Raw genomic sequence first — 15326 nt, 5'->3', positions numbered from 1 at the left:
AAGTAAAACGAAAAAAATAGAATATAATTTAATTGAATTAAAAGTTTATTTCATTCAAATTTTTAGTAACCATACAAATTTAAATTCATTAAAATTTCTAATACAATTTTTAATCATTGTAATCTTATTATTATCAATAAATGCAAATAAATATAAATAAGTATATATTAATTCAAATCAATTAAAATTAAAATTTTAAATATCTTTTGTCAAGGATTTTCGTTTACTGTAATATCATCATTCTGCATATTAATAAATGCTAATAAATGTAAGTATATAGGTATAAATATTGAAAAAGAATTAAAATTTTTAATAAATTTTGTCAATTTAATTATTTTGCGTATCAATAAATGCACATGTCGAGGTTAAAAAAATTTAAATAAATATATTATACATAATAAAATTTTACTGATTTTATACTTAAAGGAATCAAAATATTTTATATAATTTTTCACTCACTGTAATATAACGCATCATTAATTAATGCAAATAAATTAAAAAATAAATTTAAAAAATTAAATCAACTCAAATAAAAGTTTCTTATACATTTTTTTATTCACTGAAATATATAAATAATCTATAATTAATAAATGCAAATATAAATGTTAATAAATATGAGAAAATTTCGATAAAATAAATTGAAAATGTAATTAATATTTTTAATAACATTTTTCACTCATCTTCGCCCACTGTAATGTAATCATGCTGCAGCGGCGGATCTGTAGCTATGATTTCATTATCTTCTTCGCCCACTGTAATGTAATCATCATGTAAAGGCGGAACTGTAGCTATGTTATCATTAGCATTTAGATTCTCTACGATTTCAGTGGTGCTCGTTTGCAATTTCTTGGGCGGCTCTGTGGTGAGTTTCTCCTGGCGCACAGGGCGACTCGTGTCCGTATAGCGATAGATGGAGAAGAACGTTTGAATGCGCTGCAAAACATTCTCCAATATCGGCGGAAACTTTTGCTCCACACCATCCCCATAGATCTTGATGTTGAGTTTGGCCTGACCCACTGTTGGTTGCAACTTCAAGGCTTGCAACACACTGCGCAACAGCAACAAATTCTGCAGTTGACTGCCACTTTGATTGTCTGCTTGACTCAAGATCAAAGTGCCATTTGGTTTGAGCTCCAGATAACCAAATTTCTCGGACTCCAAAGGTAATCCAAGTGATACATCCAGTGGCAAGACGGCTGCTTGCAACGCCGGCAACAACAACAACCAGGGAAGCAGCTCTTTTAGCTGCATCTTTAATGCAATTTTTCTATAAATTCTTTTAAGTTATTTTTCTTGGTTACTTTATAAGGTGAACTGTTCGCCAAGTCGCTTGATATTGCACTGCTTTTGGTCAACTTAAGTCTCTGTTATTTCACTTATTTCCACTGCTGCGTTTTGAGCCTCTTCCCTCGGTATGTAAGTCATTTTGAGTGCTGTTTGCTTTCATGTTGTTGCTGTTGTTGCTGTTTACCTGTTGGGCACTTGTCCAACTCTTCGAGCTCAGCTCTCTCAAAATATAATGTTTGAGTTACTTATTTGCATTGCAGTACGAGCTGTTTGTACATTTTATCTGTTATACATGCTCTCTAGAGTCAATAGATACAAATTTGCTATATTACGTATACGTAATATTGTCAGACTTGTGCTTTTTGGCAGTGAAAGTGCTAAGAATACTTATAAATACTATAGAGAATCGGTCAGAAACCAAAGTCTGTCTCGGCCATTGCCTTTTTTTTTTAATACTTACACTAATTAACAAAAGTGTGACAAATTTTTAAATTAAAAAAAATAAATTAAAAATTAATTTAAAAAAAATGATTGGAAAACAAAATAATTTGTTTAATTAATAATTTTATTAGCAATGATATAAGCTTGCTGCGCATGTTGTTGACTAGTGTTTGTCATAAATAAGTTCACAAAGCGACTTAATAATAATATAAAGAATTTATTTAACAATACAACAGTATAAAACCGGCTTTTAAAAATTAGGTCTGCGTTTTTATTTAGACTTTTGCATCATCGCTGAAAACAACAAGAAGAACAAACATATTTACAAAATATTTCAGTTTAAAAATGATTCAAAAGTATTTGAAATATTTGCATTTGTTGATGTTGTTTTCGTGTCAATTCCAGAAATTGCAGAAATCACAGAATTATATTTATAGGAAACTCATTAGCGGCGATTTTAATGCATGAAATAACAGAAGAAGACAAAAAAAAAAACAATATAAATATGTTGTTGCCAAGAACAGAAAGTATGTTAACCTGTTGGTGAATCATTATAGAATACAAGTTATCTAGAATATTTTTTTTTGGGACTCATCGAAACGCAAAAGCCACAAAGACGCCATTTGCGTCAATAAAATTTGATAAATAAAATAGAAAAAAATAGAAATAGGAATCCAATCTTCTTAATGTTCGATAATATGTATAGATTGGCATTTAAAATTTGTTTCAACGATTAAACACTTAATGAAACACGTAATGAAAAATCTCGAAACATCGAAGCGTGCAACTTAAATAATTACTTAATTAAATAGCCAAATCATTTTGTAATTTTGTATTCGAAAACTGCGCAGTTTGAATGGACAGCTTAAGGTTTGGCCCTTACACGATCCAGAAAATAAAATAATGTAGAATCATTTCTCAGTGCTTGCAAAAAGACTTAGGCAACAAACTTGCGGAATTAAGTACGTACTTATTGCGGACATTTGATAGCGCACATAAGAGATATGATTACCCATCTAATTATGCATAAGTCAGACGTCAAGTATTCAAAGCTTGTCCAAACAGAAAACTTCCGCCGAGCGGCTTCTCTACAGGAAACCCAAAACCTGTACCCCTCTCCACCCCTCTCATTATTTTGCATTAATTAGAGTTAAAAAAAAAAAAATTAATGGAAGTGCTCACAAAATGTTTAATAATATATAAATCATTGCCCATTGGCAACAGACAGACAAGTGAGCAAATGTTTGCAGTCTACATTATACGACAACTTGCTACCCAATTCCATAAATAAATTTATATGTATTTTTTATATCAGGTTTAGCTTTAAATGATGTCTACGGAACCAGCTTAACTTCTTTGATTCAGTTGTTAATATATGCAATTTCTCATCTTACTTTAATAACTTATCGCTCTGATCTTTATAATAAAAAAAAAATAATGGTATCTCGTTTAAGAGAATTATGAAATATTTACTAAAGAATCTTCAGTGATTACAATAGCATATAATATAAAAGATTTGTTGCAGAAAGAAATTCGTTTGAGCTTTGGAAGTTGATCGAAGTAGATATAATAAGGGGTTAATACCTTTAAAACGTTTAAAATTTATGGATTCTCGTTAAAATATAAGAAACAAAGTTTAAAAAAATCAAACTCTACTCTTAAATTCAAAAGTTGCTTGGCACTTTTTAAAACTTATTCAAGTTAAGTATGAACTAATAGCATATGGATATATCTGGGTATTTAAAACTACACTTAATAAAAAACAAAAAATTTCGTTTTTAAAGCCTTTTTAGTAGACAACTCTTTGACTAATTTTTAGAAAACACTTTTTAGGACATTTTCAAAGAGATATTTTTGAATTTGACATTAATTTCTTTACATTTCACGTCAACAAATCTTTAAGTTGTTATAAATAACCTCAACTTTATAATGAACAAATTAAAATTTAGACAAAAATCTTAATCGTAAGACATTTCGTCTATAAATAATTTCGTCAATAAAATAAGCATAAAAAAATTAAAAGGACAACTTTTCTTTCTTTAAAAAAATATACATAAAAAAATATTCTTGTTTCTAGAAACCGGTGCATTTTTTTTAAATATAAAATACTTTACTTGAAATGTCATTTGAGAAAAGTGAGCAATTTTTAATATTTCTCAACGATTCAAAGTGTATAAAAATTGTTTAAAAAATAGTAAGATGTAAGCGATGCTACGCTTGCGATATACCCACAGTTGTAAGCTGTTACAGGGTATTATAAATACTCAATTTTGAGATAACTGACAAGCGACGAGCTCACAAAATGCCACTTAAACTGCGACAGACACTTGCGGCTGCCTGTAAACCAATGAAATACATATTCTACAAAAAAAAGAAGAAAAATGGTAAAATAAATATTATTATTTAATAACTAATTGAGCATACGAGAACACACCTACAACAACACAAACATACATAACATTAATGATGCGATGTTGGACGCGTGAGAAGTGTGAATTTGAGCAACGTTGTTGATGAACTTCAAAAGTTGTTGCTGTTGTCGTTGTTGTGATGATGCTGAGTAAGAAACCGGACAGCTTTACGGGCACATCTTCATTCAACGCTCAAATGCTAATTTTATGCAAAAAAAAAAAAAAAAAATCAAAAACAAAAACAAAACAATAGCAATAACAACAATAAGCTGCTAAGCTAAAAGTTAGTATAAAAGCTTTGCTTTAAGTTATTTGGTTATTAGTAGCTCGCCCAGCGCAGAACAGTGAACACACGATAACTGATAGATCGTACTATATTAAAAAAAATATATAAAGTTAAAGACTCCACAGTGATAAACAAGTTTGAATATGAAGTGTTTCGTTTTAGCCGCATTCATGCTGGTTAGTAGCCAAAAAAAAATATATAAAATAAAATAAAAGACCGCTCTAATATGCATATGAAAAATAAAGAAACAATAACGATTGGATTCGAACATCTTTAGAGCGTATTCAATTAGAAATCCGGGTTGTAAAAATGTCAAATGTGACTGGCAGAGTGCAAATATGTTATGTGTGTTTAGTTTAGTCGACGTATTTGCGCTATCAATGTGCAAATTTGTTACATGTGCAAATGTCGTGTTAGATAAATGACATCATCTTAATCAGTCCGATAATTATAGACCTATTCTTATGCCCTGAGAGAGTATACTATAAATTTATCACGAAATGCGTTACGTTCTAAAAAAAAAGAGGCATAAAAGTAACCATAAAGTATATTTTAGAACGGTATAATGAGTTTAGTTAACCCTTCGAGATGCTTTCGTCACTTGCGTGGACTTCTGTTCACAGTTATATCCGGTTGTCTGTCTGTTTCTATGTAAATTGAGTAGTTTCTCTGCTTTGAAGCTATGTTTTATTCATGATAGTTCCATCTATTAGCTACAGATGGAGTGTCTATTAGTAACAAACCCTTCGGATATAGATATTATATAGTTGTCATAGGAACGATCAGTCGAACATCAAATTTTAGTATGAAAAGCTTCATTATTCATTGAAATATCTCAACCAACCTCTTCATTTAATTATTTAATGATACTTAGTACACTGTGACTAAATTTATTTAAATTCGGACTACCATACCATATATTAGACATAGAAACCAACGGTCCTAAGTCCAGATATTGTATACAGATGTGTTCTTGAAATCTATAACAGCGCTAAAACAACCTAAAAGCAATTGTTAGTGTTCCTGAAAAAAGAAACCATTGCTTTCAAAAGTCTAGAAAAGTTTTGAGAGATTTGTCAAAATTAAATATTTATTAAATTAAAATATCTTTAAATTTAAAAAATTAAATTTCCGATATTTTAGGAGCACCAACATTTCGAACGGTTGTTTTTAAAAACATTTTATTTCAAAATCTCTAGAGATTTCTGGAACACACCTGATAAAAACATCTTGTTCTTTAAGATATCTTAGTAAAAACAATTTTGTTCAAATCGGAATAAATTCTTACGTAACTCACAACTTATTTATTAAATAATATTTTAATTATCCTAAACAAATTTTATTCAAATCGGAATAATATATCAACAGCTGTCATGTGCTCAAATATTTTATTTAAAGGGTATCAAGTCTTCTATCTTGCTCATTTTAAACCAAAAACCCGCGAAACGTGGGAATAATAATAGCCAAAAATAAAAAATAAAGTAAACTCACCCACGCGTCTCTTTTATTACCATATATATTTACAGATCAGTTTGGCCAGCGCCGAGAATATATTCAAGATTAACATCACGCCAGAGGAGGCGCAACAATATTTAAACAGCGCTCAACTGCGTGGCGTTAATGAGATTGAATTTGCCCCAAAGACTGGAGAGAATCCGCTACCCGAAGCAAGAAATGAGAAGGGAGAATTTGTGTATATGGGACGTGTGATTGAGCATCCCGAGGAGTATGTGGAGGAGCACTACGATGCGCATCAGTATCATGGCCAGGATGGTCTGGGACAGTACGTCTATGGCTATAAGGATTGGAATCAGGGCAAGAACGAGAAGCGTGATGAGACCGGCAAGGTCAGCGGCTCCTACAAATATGTTCAGCCACATGGACGTGACTTTGTGGCCCAGTATTATGCTGACAACACTGGCTTCCATGTCGAGGACAATCGTCCGGCGCATCTCAAGTTGCCCGCCACCAAAACTCCCGCTGTGCTGAAGGCCGAGGAGGAGCATTTCCGACTCTGGGGTGAACTTGCCGCCGCCGCTGGTCACAATCCCGATCCCTATGCTGCCGAATACCAGACGGGCGAGGGTCGCTACGAACCTACCGAGGCCGAGACCCGCGAATATGTGCATGAGGAGAAACCCTATGTGCCCGGTCCCGAGGAGACTGGTGAGCCCAAGGGCTTCTTCTATGCCTTCGACTATAATACGCCGCTGTTGCGCAACAAGGCGGAACGTGAGGAGCTCGAACATCTGCGTTCCATCAACAACAAGGATGAATAAATTAGAGATGATTCTGTATTCCATTAGCACCCATTATAGTCTACACATTATAGAAATAATATAACTCTAAATATTTATTCAACGACATTAAATAAAACAGCAGCTATTTACATTTCTCAAATACGTTCTTTTATTTTTTTTACTTTTTTTTATTACATATATAAAATGTGGTTTGGTTTTTCTTTTATTATATTAATTTTGTTTTATGTCCCGCCCACTTGTATAATTTGATTTCGTTTTATTTATGTTTATTTTAACATTTTAGTTGTTGTTTTTGTTACATTTACATTTAAACGCATTTTTTACTTTAATTGTTTCATTTATATTTTATTTTTATTTTTTGCTGCTTTTTCAAGTAAAATTATTGCTTTCACTTTGCTCTTCAGTTGCAAGACTTTTAACTTAATTTAGTTGATTTTAATTATAATATGATGGATTTTTTCTTGTTGTTGTTGTTTGTTGTTCCTGTTTTTGTGGGCATTTTTCCCATTTACAACCAGTTAAAACTAACATTTATAAGTTAATTAAATTGTGTTAATTTCATTTGCAACTCACATAAAACTTTAATCATAATTTATGTAATTTTAATCGTAATTTAAACCGCACTAAATAAATTTATATTTCAAATATTTTTAATTTTAAATTTTAGCATTTTATTTTTGCCCCGTGTTGTATGGCACTAAGGAGCAACTGGTGGAGAAGGGGGGAGTGGAAATTTGTAAGGAGAAAGTGTGTACAAATTTTCAGTGCATGCTTTTAGGCGCTGCATTAAAATTAAAGCACAATTTCTATACCCTTACAGAACGAGTTGCCAAATCAGTTTAATTGTATTTTAAAGATATTATTTTTTTTTAAATATATAATACCAAGTAATTCAAATAATTTTTGAGGAGTATTTAAAGTCATGCTCTATAAATTTCAATTTCTAATCCGACTGCAAAGGGTATTTCAACTTCGGCATTACCAAAGTTTTAGCGCTCAATTTATTTGGGGCATTGTTTTTAATTACTCGTTAAAATGAAAATAGAATTTTAATTTCTTGTAGTATACAATTTGTGTACATTAAAAATGCATTTTCAATAAAAATAATAGCGTTGAAAATAGTTTTCGATGTTAAAACACAAAAAAAATTTGATTTTCAAATGAATCACAATTGAATTTCGTTAAATTGAAAAGCAAACATTATAAAAGTGCATACATATGCACAGACATACGTGTACGTGTATGTATGTGTGCATATGTATGTTATCTATATATGGCAGCTTTAATCAGTCCAATATTGAGAGTTGCAGTTGCAGTTGCAAGTACTATTCTGAATATTATTCGAATTTGTGGTTGAGTGAGTGTGTGTGAATGTGAATATATTCGTAGATGTTTGCATTTTGAAGTTGAAAGATCGCTCGAAATATTTTTTGAAAACGACGTTGAAGTGTAAAAGATTAAACAATATAAATAATTATAAAAAATTTAATAAATAGTATAAAGCAGCTGCTAACAAGAATTGCAATTTTCTGAGACACTTTATTCTATTTTCGAAACAATTTCTGAAAAACATAGGAATAATTATTATATTCATTCTTTTGCTTACAAACATCATTTAAACTTTTTCTTTTTTACACAGCTTAAAAAAATTCACATTTTTCGGGAATTTTAAGAAGAACAAATGATAGAAAAAAATATGTTAAAAAGCAAAAAATTTAAGTAAAAATTGTAATGCAAAGAGTCTACTAATAATGAAATAAAATTGTAAGCTCTAAGAGAATAAAATTTGTATAATAACATATAATTGAAAAATAAAAACATATTAGCGTCTTGCAGATATACCCAATAGTATATAGTTTATGTAGTTATACCAAGGTACAACAGGTACTTTATAGAGCCTACGTCGTTCAGTCGAGTTCATCTCAAGATCAACTTCAAAAGCATTGGAGATCATTTTGAGTGTGTGGTAAAAAGGAGTGAAAATTCGTAATACTTTTATGTTTGTTGTATTTCATTTTTAAATTGATGGAAAGGAAATTTTTGCAAGTGAAGTCTAGAGTTAAGATCTATGTATGTATAATATTAGTAGATGTTGTAGTAGGTGCAATTTCCAGTGCTGAGTTTTGAGTTCTATTCAGATGATAATTTGGCGCATGAGTTACGGTTTCGATTGCCATTGATTAGATGACCTTATTTAAGATATTTCCATTTTTGTTTATGTATTTTCCTTACTGTTTTCTCTATGTTATTTTTTTTTTAAATGTCTCTCTCGGTTTGTATATAAGGCAAACTGTATGCGAAACATACAAATATTGAACTATATAAATACTTTTTATTCATGTTACGTATGTACGTATGTATGCCGGGGAAGAATTCTGGAGAAACTATTGTTAAACAACGCCATATACATATGTATCTGCACATACAGTAGGTCAAGTAATTCGTGTTGCAAGGAAAATAATTAGTTAGATCTCTTTATATATTTATTTTTTATAAAAACCATAATTAAGTAGTAGAAAATGTGAAGATATATTTTTGAAAAATAAAATATTTATGTGAACTATTTATTTTGTCAAAAAAAATACGTGACTAACTGTACCGATATCAGATTTCTTTTGACAAAGAAAAAAATTCTCAAATTTGTTTTTTACTTTAAAAACAACCAGAGGTTCTCACTAAATCTCGTACTCTAACTTGCTTTAATAAACATTGAATAAATATGGAAAAAATTGGCAAAATAATAAAAATATGGAATTTTTTGTGGGTCAATACAATTTCTTGACATACTGTATATATACTATTGCATATGTATGTGCGTGATTTTGTTGTATGAATGGAGCATGGCACAACTTTAACTTCTATCGATTTGAGAGTCTGCTTTTAATTATATTTCTTCTTTCAAAAATTGACTGATACAACTGTGTATATTGTATATATACTGTATATATATTGTATATAAACGTATTCTTGTATATATATGTAAATCTTGTATACGCCTAGGTGCTAGTGAAGTGCTAGTTTTGGGTAGTTATCTCTGTCTATCATTTCTCACTTACCGACATTTGTCGTTGTTGTAATCATCATTATCATTATTCAATCGTTATCAAATTGTTATCATCTTATACTCATATACTTATCTACTTGGCGGCAGCTGCAGCAGCTGTTGTTGCACTTGTTGGCGCCACTTTCAGTTTGATGAACATGTTGTTGTCGTTGTTGCTGCCATTTAAATCGAGTTTCTGCACTTCACACTCGAGATTATTGATGCAGTTCTTCTCGTATTGTGTGGTGCCATTATCGCTTTTCTCACTGACCGTCTGTTCGCTGGGCGCCACCTTTTTCTCCTTGCTTTTCTTGAGTGCATTCAGCAGCGTTTTCTCTTTGCTTTTGCTCTCCTTGTGATTGCTGTCCTTGTCCTTGTGCTTGTTGTTTTTGAAACGCGGGAAAATGCAACCGTTTGGCAAGAAGCCGCCAAGTTTTTCCTTTTTTGTTGGTTGAACTGGTGGGGGCGTGGCTGTTGCTGCCGGAGGCGTGGCTGGGGATTGAGCAGCAGTTGTAGTTGTTGTGCTCGTGGTTGTGGTTGTGGCTGTGACTGTTGTTGCTGTGCTGTTTGTGCTGGCAACAGTTGCAACGGATTTTATTTCCGCTTCTTTCTCTGACTGCTGCTCTGGTGTGGCTGAAGGATTCCCTGTACCATTGACACCATTGACACCTGCATCCGTTTGATCCACACAACCCTCGCCAGCTGCTGTCTCCACTTGTTGCTCTTGCTGTTGCTCCTCCAGCTGCTCGCTGGCCACCTTGTTGTCCAGCTGTTGAGCGAATACAGCCAATGTGATGCCATTGGCATTGCCTTGGCCTTGGCCTTGGCCTTGACCTGGGCTGTTACCATGTTGTTCAACTGAAATCAGATCCGCATTGTAAGCGGGCGGCAAGCCGATTTCAGCACCACTCGATTGGGTTGAACTCCCCGCACGCGCCGCATCGGGCGACTTGGGAAACATTTGTTGTGTGGTTATATTTTGATAATGCTGCTGTTGACGTTGCTGCAACATTTGCTCCTCGCGCTCACGATCACGTTGCGCCTGCACCGCATTCCAGACATCTTTCAGCTCACCGGAGATGTCACGATCCTTGAGTATCACGGCGTTTCTATAAAAATATTCCAATTATTTTAATGTCTACAAGTGTAGAGCGTTCGTATAAGTACCTGACTAGTTTCACGCCGGGATTCATAGCCTCCACAAAGTCACACATTAGCTCAACCATAGCACGCCTTTCCTCTGGATCCTTGCTGTGGCGTCCCGAATCCTTGAGCACCTCAGGATTGGCCATAACGGCGAAAACTATAGGCGGACTGCGTGGACTGCCAGGTGGCACCTATGAAATAATTTATATTAATATATTTTAGAAGAATTTTTAAGTTAAAGTTAAATAAATAAACATCAAGTAAAAACTATGAAATTTCACCATCTGAATCTTGATTTCAATTTCAAACCATAGGGTCCCCCCTTTGAAATTTTGAAAATTGAAAATTTTAAAACTCAAGTTTTCACTTTTAATCGACTCCCTATATCGTAATTAGTATAAAACAACACTTTAAATTTGATTCTGACAGGTTTCATTATTCTGTAAAAAATCATGTCAAACTTCAAATTGTCATAACTTGACCGAAACTTGACCGATTTTCATGCGGAATGTCATTTTGATCATTATTTGGCCTCTTATTTTATTCTACATCAAAATATTTTTTACTTAAAAAATTTCCCTCACTGTCAATTTTTTCTCCACTTTCCATACATACCCCTTGACACTTTTTCAAAAACTTCAAACGGTCATAACTTTGCCAAAACTCAACCGATTTTCAAGCGGAATATCGTTTTGATCATTATTTGGCCTCTAATTTGATTCTGCATCAAAATATTTTTTACTTAAAAAATTCCTCACTGTCAATTTTTTCTCCACTTTCCATACATACCCCTTGACACTTTTTCAAAAACTTTAAACGGTCATAACTTTGCCAAAACTCAACCGATTTTCAAGCGGAATATCGTTTTGATCATTATTTGGCCTCTAATTTGATTCTGCATCAAAATATTTTTTACTTAAAAAATTTCCCTCACTGTCAATTTTTTCCCAACTTTCCAAACATACATACCCCTTGACACTTTTTCAAAAACTTCAAACGGTCATAACTTTGCCAAAACTCAACCGATTTTCAAGCGGAATATCGTTTTGATCATTATTTGGCCTCTAATTTGATTCTGCATCAAAATATTTTTTACTTAAAAAATTTCCCTCACTGTCAATTTTTTCTCTACTTTCCATATATACCCCTTGACACTTTTTCAAAAACTTCAAACGGTCATAACTTTGCCAAAACTCAACCGATTTTCAAGCGGAATATCGTTTTGATCATTATTTGGCCTCTTATTTGATTCTGCATCAAAATATTTTTTTTTTAAAAAATTCCTCACTGTCAATTTTTCTCCACTTTCCATACATACCTTGACACTTTTTCAAAAACTTTAAACGGTCATAACTTTGCCAAAACTCAACCGATTTTCAAGTGGAATATCGTTTTGATCATTATTTGGCCTCTAATTTGATTCTGCATCAAAATATTTTTTACTTAAAAAATTTCCCTCACTGTCAATTTTTTCCCAACTTTCCAAACATACATACCCCTTGACACTTTTTCAAAAACTTCAAACGGTCATAACTTTGCCAAAACTCAACCGATTTTCAAGCGGAATATCGTTTTGATCATTATTTGGCCTCTTATTTTATTCTACATCAAAATATTTTTTACTTAAAAAATTTCCCTCACTGTCAATTTTTTCTCCACTTTCCATACATACCCCTTGACACTTTTTCAAAAACTTCAAACGGTCATAACTTTGCCAAAACTCAACCGATTTTCAAGCGGAATATCGTTTTGATCATTATTTGGCCTCTTATTTGATTCTGCATCAAAATATTTTTTACCTAAAAAAATTCCCCTCACTGTCAATTTTTTCTCCACTTTCCATACATACCCCTTGACACTTTTTCAAAAACTTCAAACGGTCATAACTTTGCCAAAACTCAACCGATTTTCAAACGGAATATCGTTTTGATCATTATTTGGCCTCTAATTTGATTCTGCATCAAAATATTTTTTACTTAAAAAATTTCCCTCACTGTCAATTTTTTCTCCACTTTCCATACATACCCCTTGACACTTTTTTTCAAAACTTCAAACGGTCATAACTTTGCAAAACTCAACTGATTTTCAAGCGAATATCGTTTTGATCATTATTTGGCCTCTAATTTGATTCTGCATCAAAATATTTTTTACTTAAAAAATTTCCCTCACTGTCAATTTTTTCTCTACTTTCCATACATACCCCTAGACACTTTTTCAAAAACTTCAAACGGTCATAACTTTGCCAAAATTCAACCGATTTTCAAGCGGAGTATCGTTTTGATCATTATTTGGCCTCTAATTTGATTCTGCATCAAAATATTTTTTACTCAAAAAATTTCCCTCACTGTCAATTTTTTCTCCACTTTCCATACATACCCCTTGACACTTTTTCAAAAACTTCAAACGGTCATAACTTTGTCAAAACTCAACCGATTTTCAAGCTGAGTATCATTTTGATCATTATTTGGCCTCTAATTTGATTCTACATCAAAATATTTTTTACTTAAAAAAATTTCCCTCACTGTCAATGTTTTCTCCACTTTCCATACATACCCCTTGACACTTTTTCAAAAACTTCAAACGGTCATAACTTTGTCAAAACTCAACCGATTTTCAAGCGGAGTATCATTTTGATCATTATTTGGCCTCTAATTTGATTCTACATCAAAATATTTTTTCATTTAAAAAAATTGATTTTCGTCCCTCACTGTCAATTTTTTAAAGCAACTTACGCGCATGCCTCCATACAAAGGTATGGGATCACTGGGCTCCTGTGGTATTACAATGCGTGTCCAGCTGAGGACGTTGATGAACAGTTCCTCGCCCGTTTCCGTTGTGGTGCGGATGCACATGTGCGGCTGTGGTGGATTCTTAAAGTGTCGATAGGCGCGCGAGTGTCGATAACTGTGCGGTGGTGGCGATGATTGCATCAGTGATAATCCCATGCCCAATTCACCCTGTTGATCTAATTGTTGTTGTTGTTGCTGTTGCTGCTGTTGTAGTTGCACTTGCTGCATATGTTGATCTTCATTATTGCTATCATAATTGTTATCGTTGGTCTCGTCAACATCCACATCGTATGTGGTTGTTTCAGCATCACTGGCAGTGCTATTGTTGCTTAAGTGCTCAAATTGTTGTTGTTGTTGCGGCAGATGTTGTTGTTGTTGCTGTGGGTGCTGTGGGTGCTGCTCCTGTGCGAAACTTTCAGCTTCAAGCTCCGCCGCCGACATTTTCGTTTATCGCTTATGTATTGATGTTTTATTTATTATTGTTGTTGTTGTTTCGTTTTTTGTTGTTTTGCTGTTTGTTTAGCTTTTAGCAGTCTTTTGTTTTGCCTTCCTCTGCTGTTCAGCCGTTATTCTGTCGACCTTTTCTCTCTTTGCTCTTCTCTTTGTTCCTATTGAGTGCACTCACACCAGCAATAGCGCGCTATCTCTCTCTCTCGCACTCGTTGCCACTGCTGCTCTCTCTCTCTCTCTGTCTTATAACATTGCGGCGCCTTGGTCCTGTTTTCAACTTAACTTTTGACCTTTGGCGTTATTATTAATGTGTGTGCATATTACGCGTCGCGGTCTTTGACATTTATATACATACAATACATACATTCATTCATATATTGTCCTCTTTTATCGTGCACGCACACATACACATACATACGCAAACACCCTTCAATGCGCACCCCGCACACTCACACATACAAGTGGGAGGAGTTGGTAGTCGTTGTTGTTGTAGTTGCTGCTGTCGTCTGCTGCGAAAGAGAATAGGGGCCAAAGCAGAGCCAAAGAAAACATGAAAATGTTAAACTTATAAGCAATTGCAATTGTCTGTTGCGTTTTCAATGTTGCACTTACACATTTCACGCGTTTTCATTAATAATAATGGTTTTCCAGTTTCATTGCACAATACACATACAAAAACAATGTACATACACACACAAACAGAAATTGCGTTTCTGCTTCACATAATTTTCTTTTCCCCAACGACTGCTGCTGCTGCCTCTGCTGACTGCACTTACAAAACAATGCGTCGACAGACGGCCGCGCGCTGCGCTGATTTTTATAATTAGCTTTTTTAGCAGCTTTTCATTGTAGTGCACCGAGAAAACAGCCGAATTTTCCGACGACTTCCCAACATAAACAAAAAACTAATGTAAATGTGTACAAAGGCAGCGCTGCCAACTGGCTTTAATAGTCATGCTGAAATATATAAAACGGGCTGGCAGGCTTGGTTCACGGATCTGAGCCCATTTTTATTTTGTGATCCATTTCCAAAATGGGCTTAAATCTGAAACTTCTATAATTTTAAAACTAGACTTTTGAAAATGTTTGTAGTATTTTTGCTAGAACATTGTCAAATTTTTGGATTTAATTTAATAATTCTTGGTTACACAACTCCTCCACCTGAGACACAAAAAAATCCCAGAACTCGCCCTTATTTTATCTTATTTCCAA

General features: G+C 33.3%; 3 protein-coding genes across 5 annotated transcripts; 1 reads left to right on the top strand and 2 right to left on the bottom strand.

Annotated features, from left to right (window-relative positions):
- Positions 1-672: 672 nt before the first annotated feature.
- On the bottom strand, positions 673-1264 carry LOC117786745. Its single transcript, XM_034625105.1, has one exon. The coding sequence runs from the start codon at positions 1249-1251 to the stop codon at positions 673-675; it is 579 nt and encodes a 192-aa protein (XP_034480996.1). The 5' UTR covers positions 1252-1264.
- Positions 1265-4446: 3182 nt separating this feature from the next.
- Positions 4447-6825, top strand: LOC117787909. The gene is made up of 2 exons (XM_034626538.1): positions 4447-4601; positions 5952-6825. The coding sequence occupies exons 1-2, from the start codon at positions 4569-4571 to the stop codon at positions 6702-6704; spliced, it is 786 nt and encodes a 261-aa protein (XP_034482429.1). The 5' UTR covers positions 4447-4568; the 3' UTR covers positions 6705-6825.
- Positions 6826-9543: 2718 nt separating this feature from the next.
- Positions 9544-15049, bottom strand: LOC117788406 (mediator of RNA polymerase II transcription subunit 15). Of its 3 annotated transcripts, XM_034627171.1 has the most exons (5): positions 14727-15049; positions 14470-14623; positions 13608-14404; positions 10897-11066; positions 9544-10838 (listed from the first exon to the last, which is right to left on the bottom strand). In XM_034627171.1, exons 3-5 carry the CDS (start codon positions 14103-14105, stop codon positions 9824-9826), a joined length of 1683 nt encoding a protein of 560 aa, XP_034483062.1. In that variant the 5' UTR covers positions 14106-14404; positions 14470-14623; positions 14727-15049; the 3' UTR covers positions 9544-9823. The 3 variants fall into 3 exon arrangements, with proteins under 3 accessions (XP_034483062.1, XP_034483061.1, XP_034483060.1); XM_034627170.1 differs by having other exon boundaries at positions 13608-14620; XM_034627169.1 differs by having other exon boundaries at positions 13608-14623; positions 14727-14810.
- Positions 15050-15326: the final 277 nt, after the last annotated feature.

This window comes from Drosophila innubila (assembly GCF_004354385.1).
Source record: "Drosophila innubila isolate TH190305 chromosome 3L unlocalized genomic scaffold, UK_Dinn_1.0 0_D_3L, whole genome shotgun sequence".
NCBI lineage: Eukaryota > Metazoa > Arthropoda > Insecta > Diptera > Drosophilidae > Drosophila > Drosophila innubila.
This window is presented reverse-complemented; position numbering and strand designations above follow the sequence as displayed.

What these genes read in the sequence shown, in the direction of transcription:
- LOC117786745 (XM_034625105.1), bottom strand. Translation starts at nt 1,251, where the DNA reads ATGCAGCTAAAAGAGCTGCTTCCCTGGTTGTTGTTGTTGCCGGCGTTG.
- LOC117787909 (XM_034626538.1), top strand. Translation starts at nt 4,569, where the DNA reads ATGAAGTGTTTCGTTTTAGCCGCATTCATGCTG. An exon ending in TTTTAGCCGCATTCATGCTG is followed by an intron (nt 4,602 to 5,951) that starts GTTAGTAGCCAA and finishes ATATATTTACAG; the next exon opens with ATCAGTTTGGCCAGCGCCGA.
- LOC117788406 (XM_034627171.1), bottom strand. Translation starts at nt 14,105, where the DNA reads ATGTCGGCGGCGGAGCTTGAAGCTGAAAGTTTCGCACAGGAGCAGCAC. An exon ending in CTTTGTATGGAGGCATGCGC is followed by an intron (nt 11,067 to 13,607) that starts GTAAGTTGCTTT and finishes ATTATTTCATAG; the next exon opens with GTGCCACCTGGCAGTCCACG. An exon ending in CCCGGCGTGAAACTAGTCAG is followed by an intron (nt 10,839 to 10,896) that starts GTACTTATACGA and finishes ATATTTTTATAG; the next exon opens with AAACGCCGTGATACTCAAGG.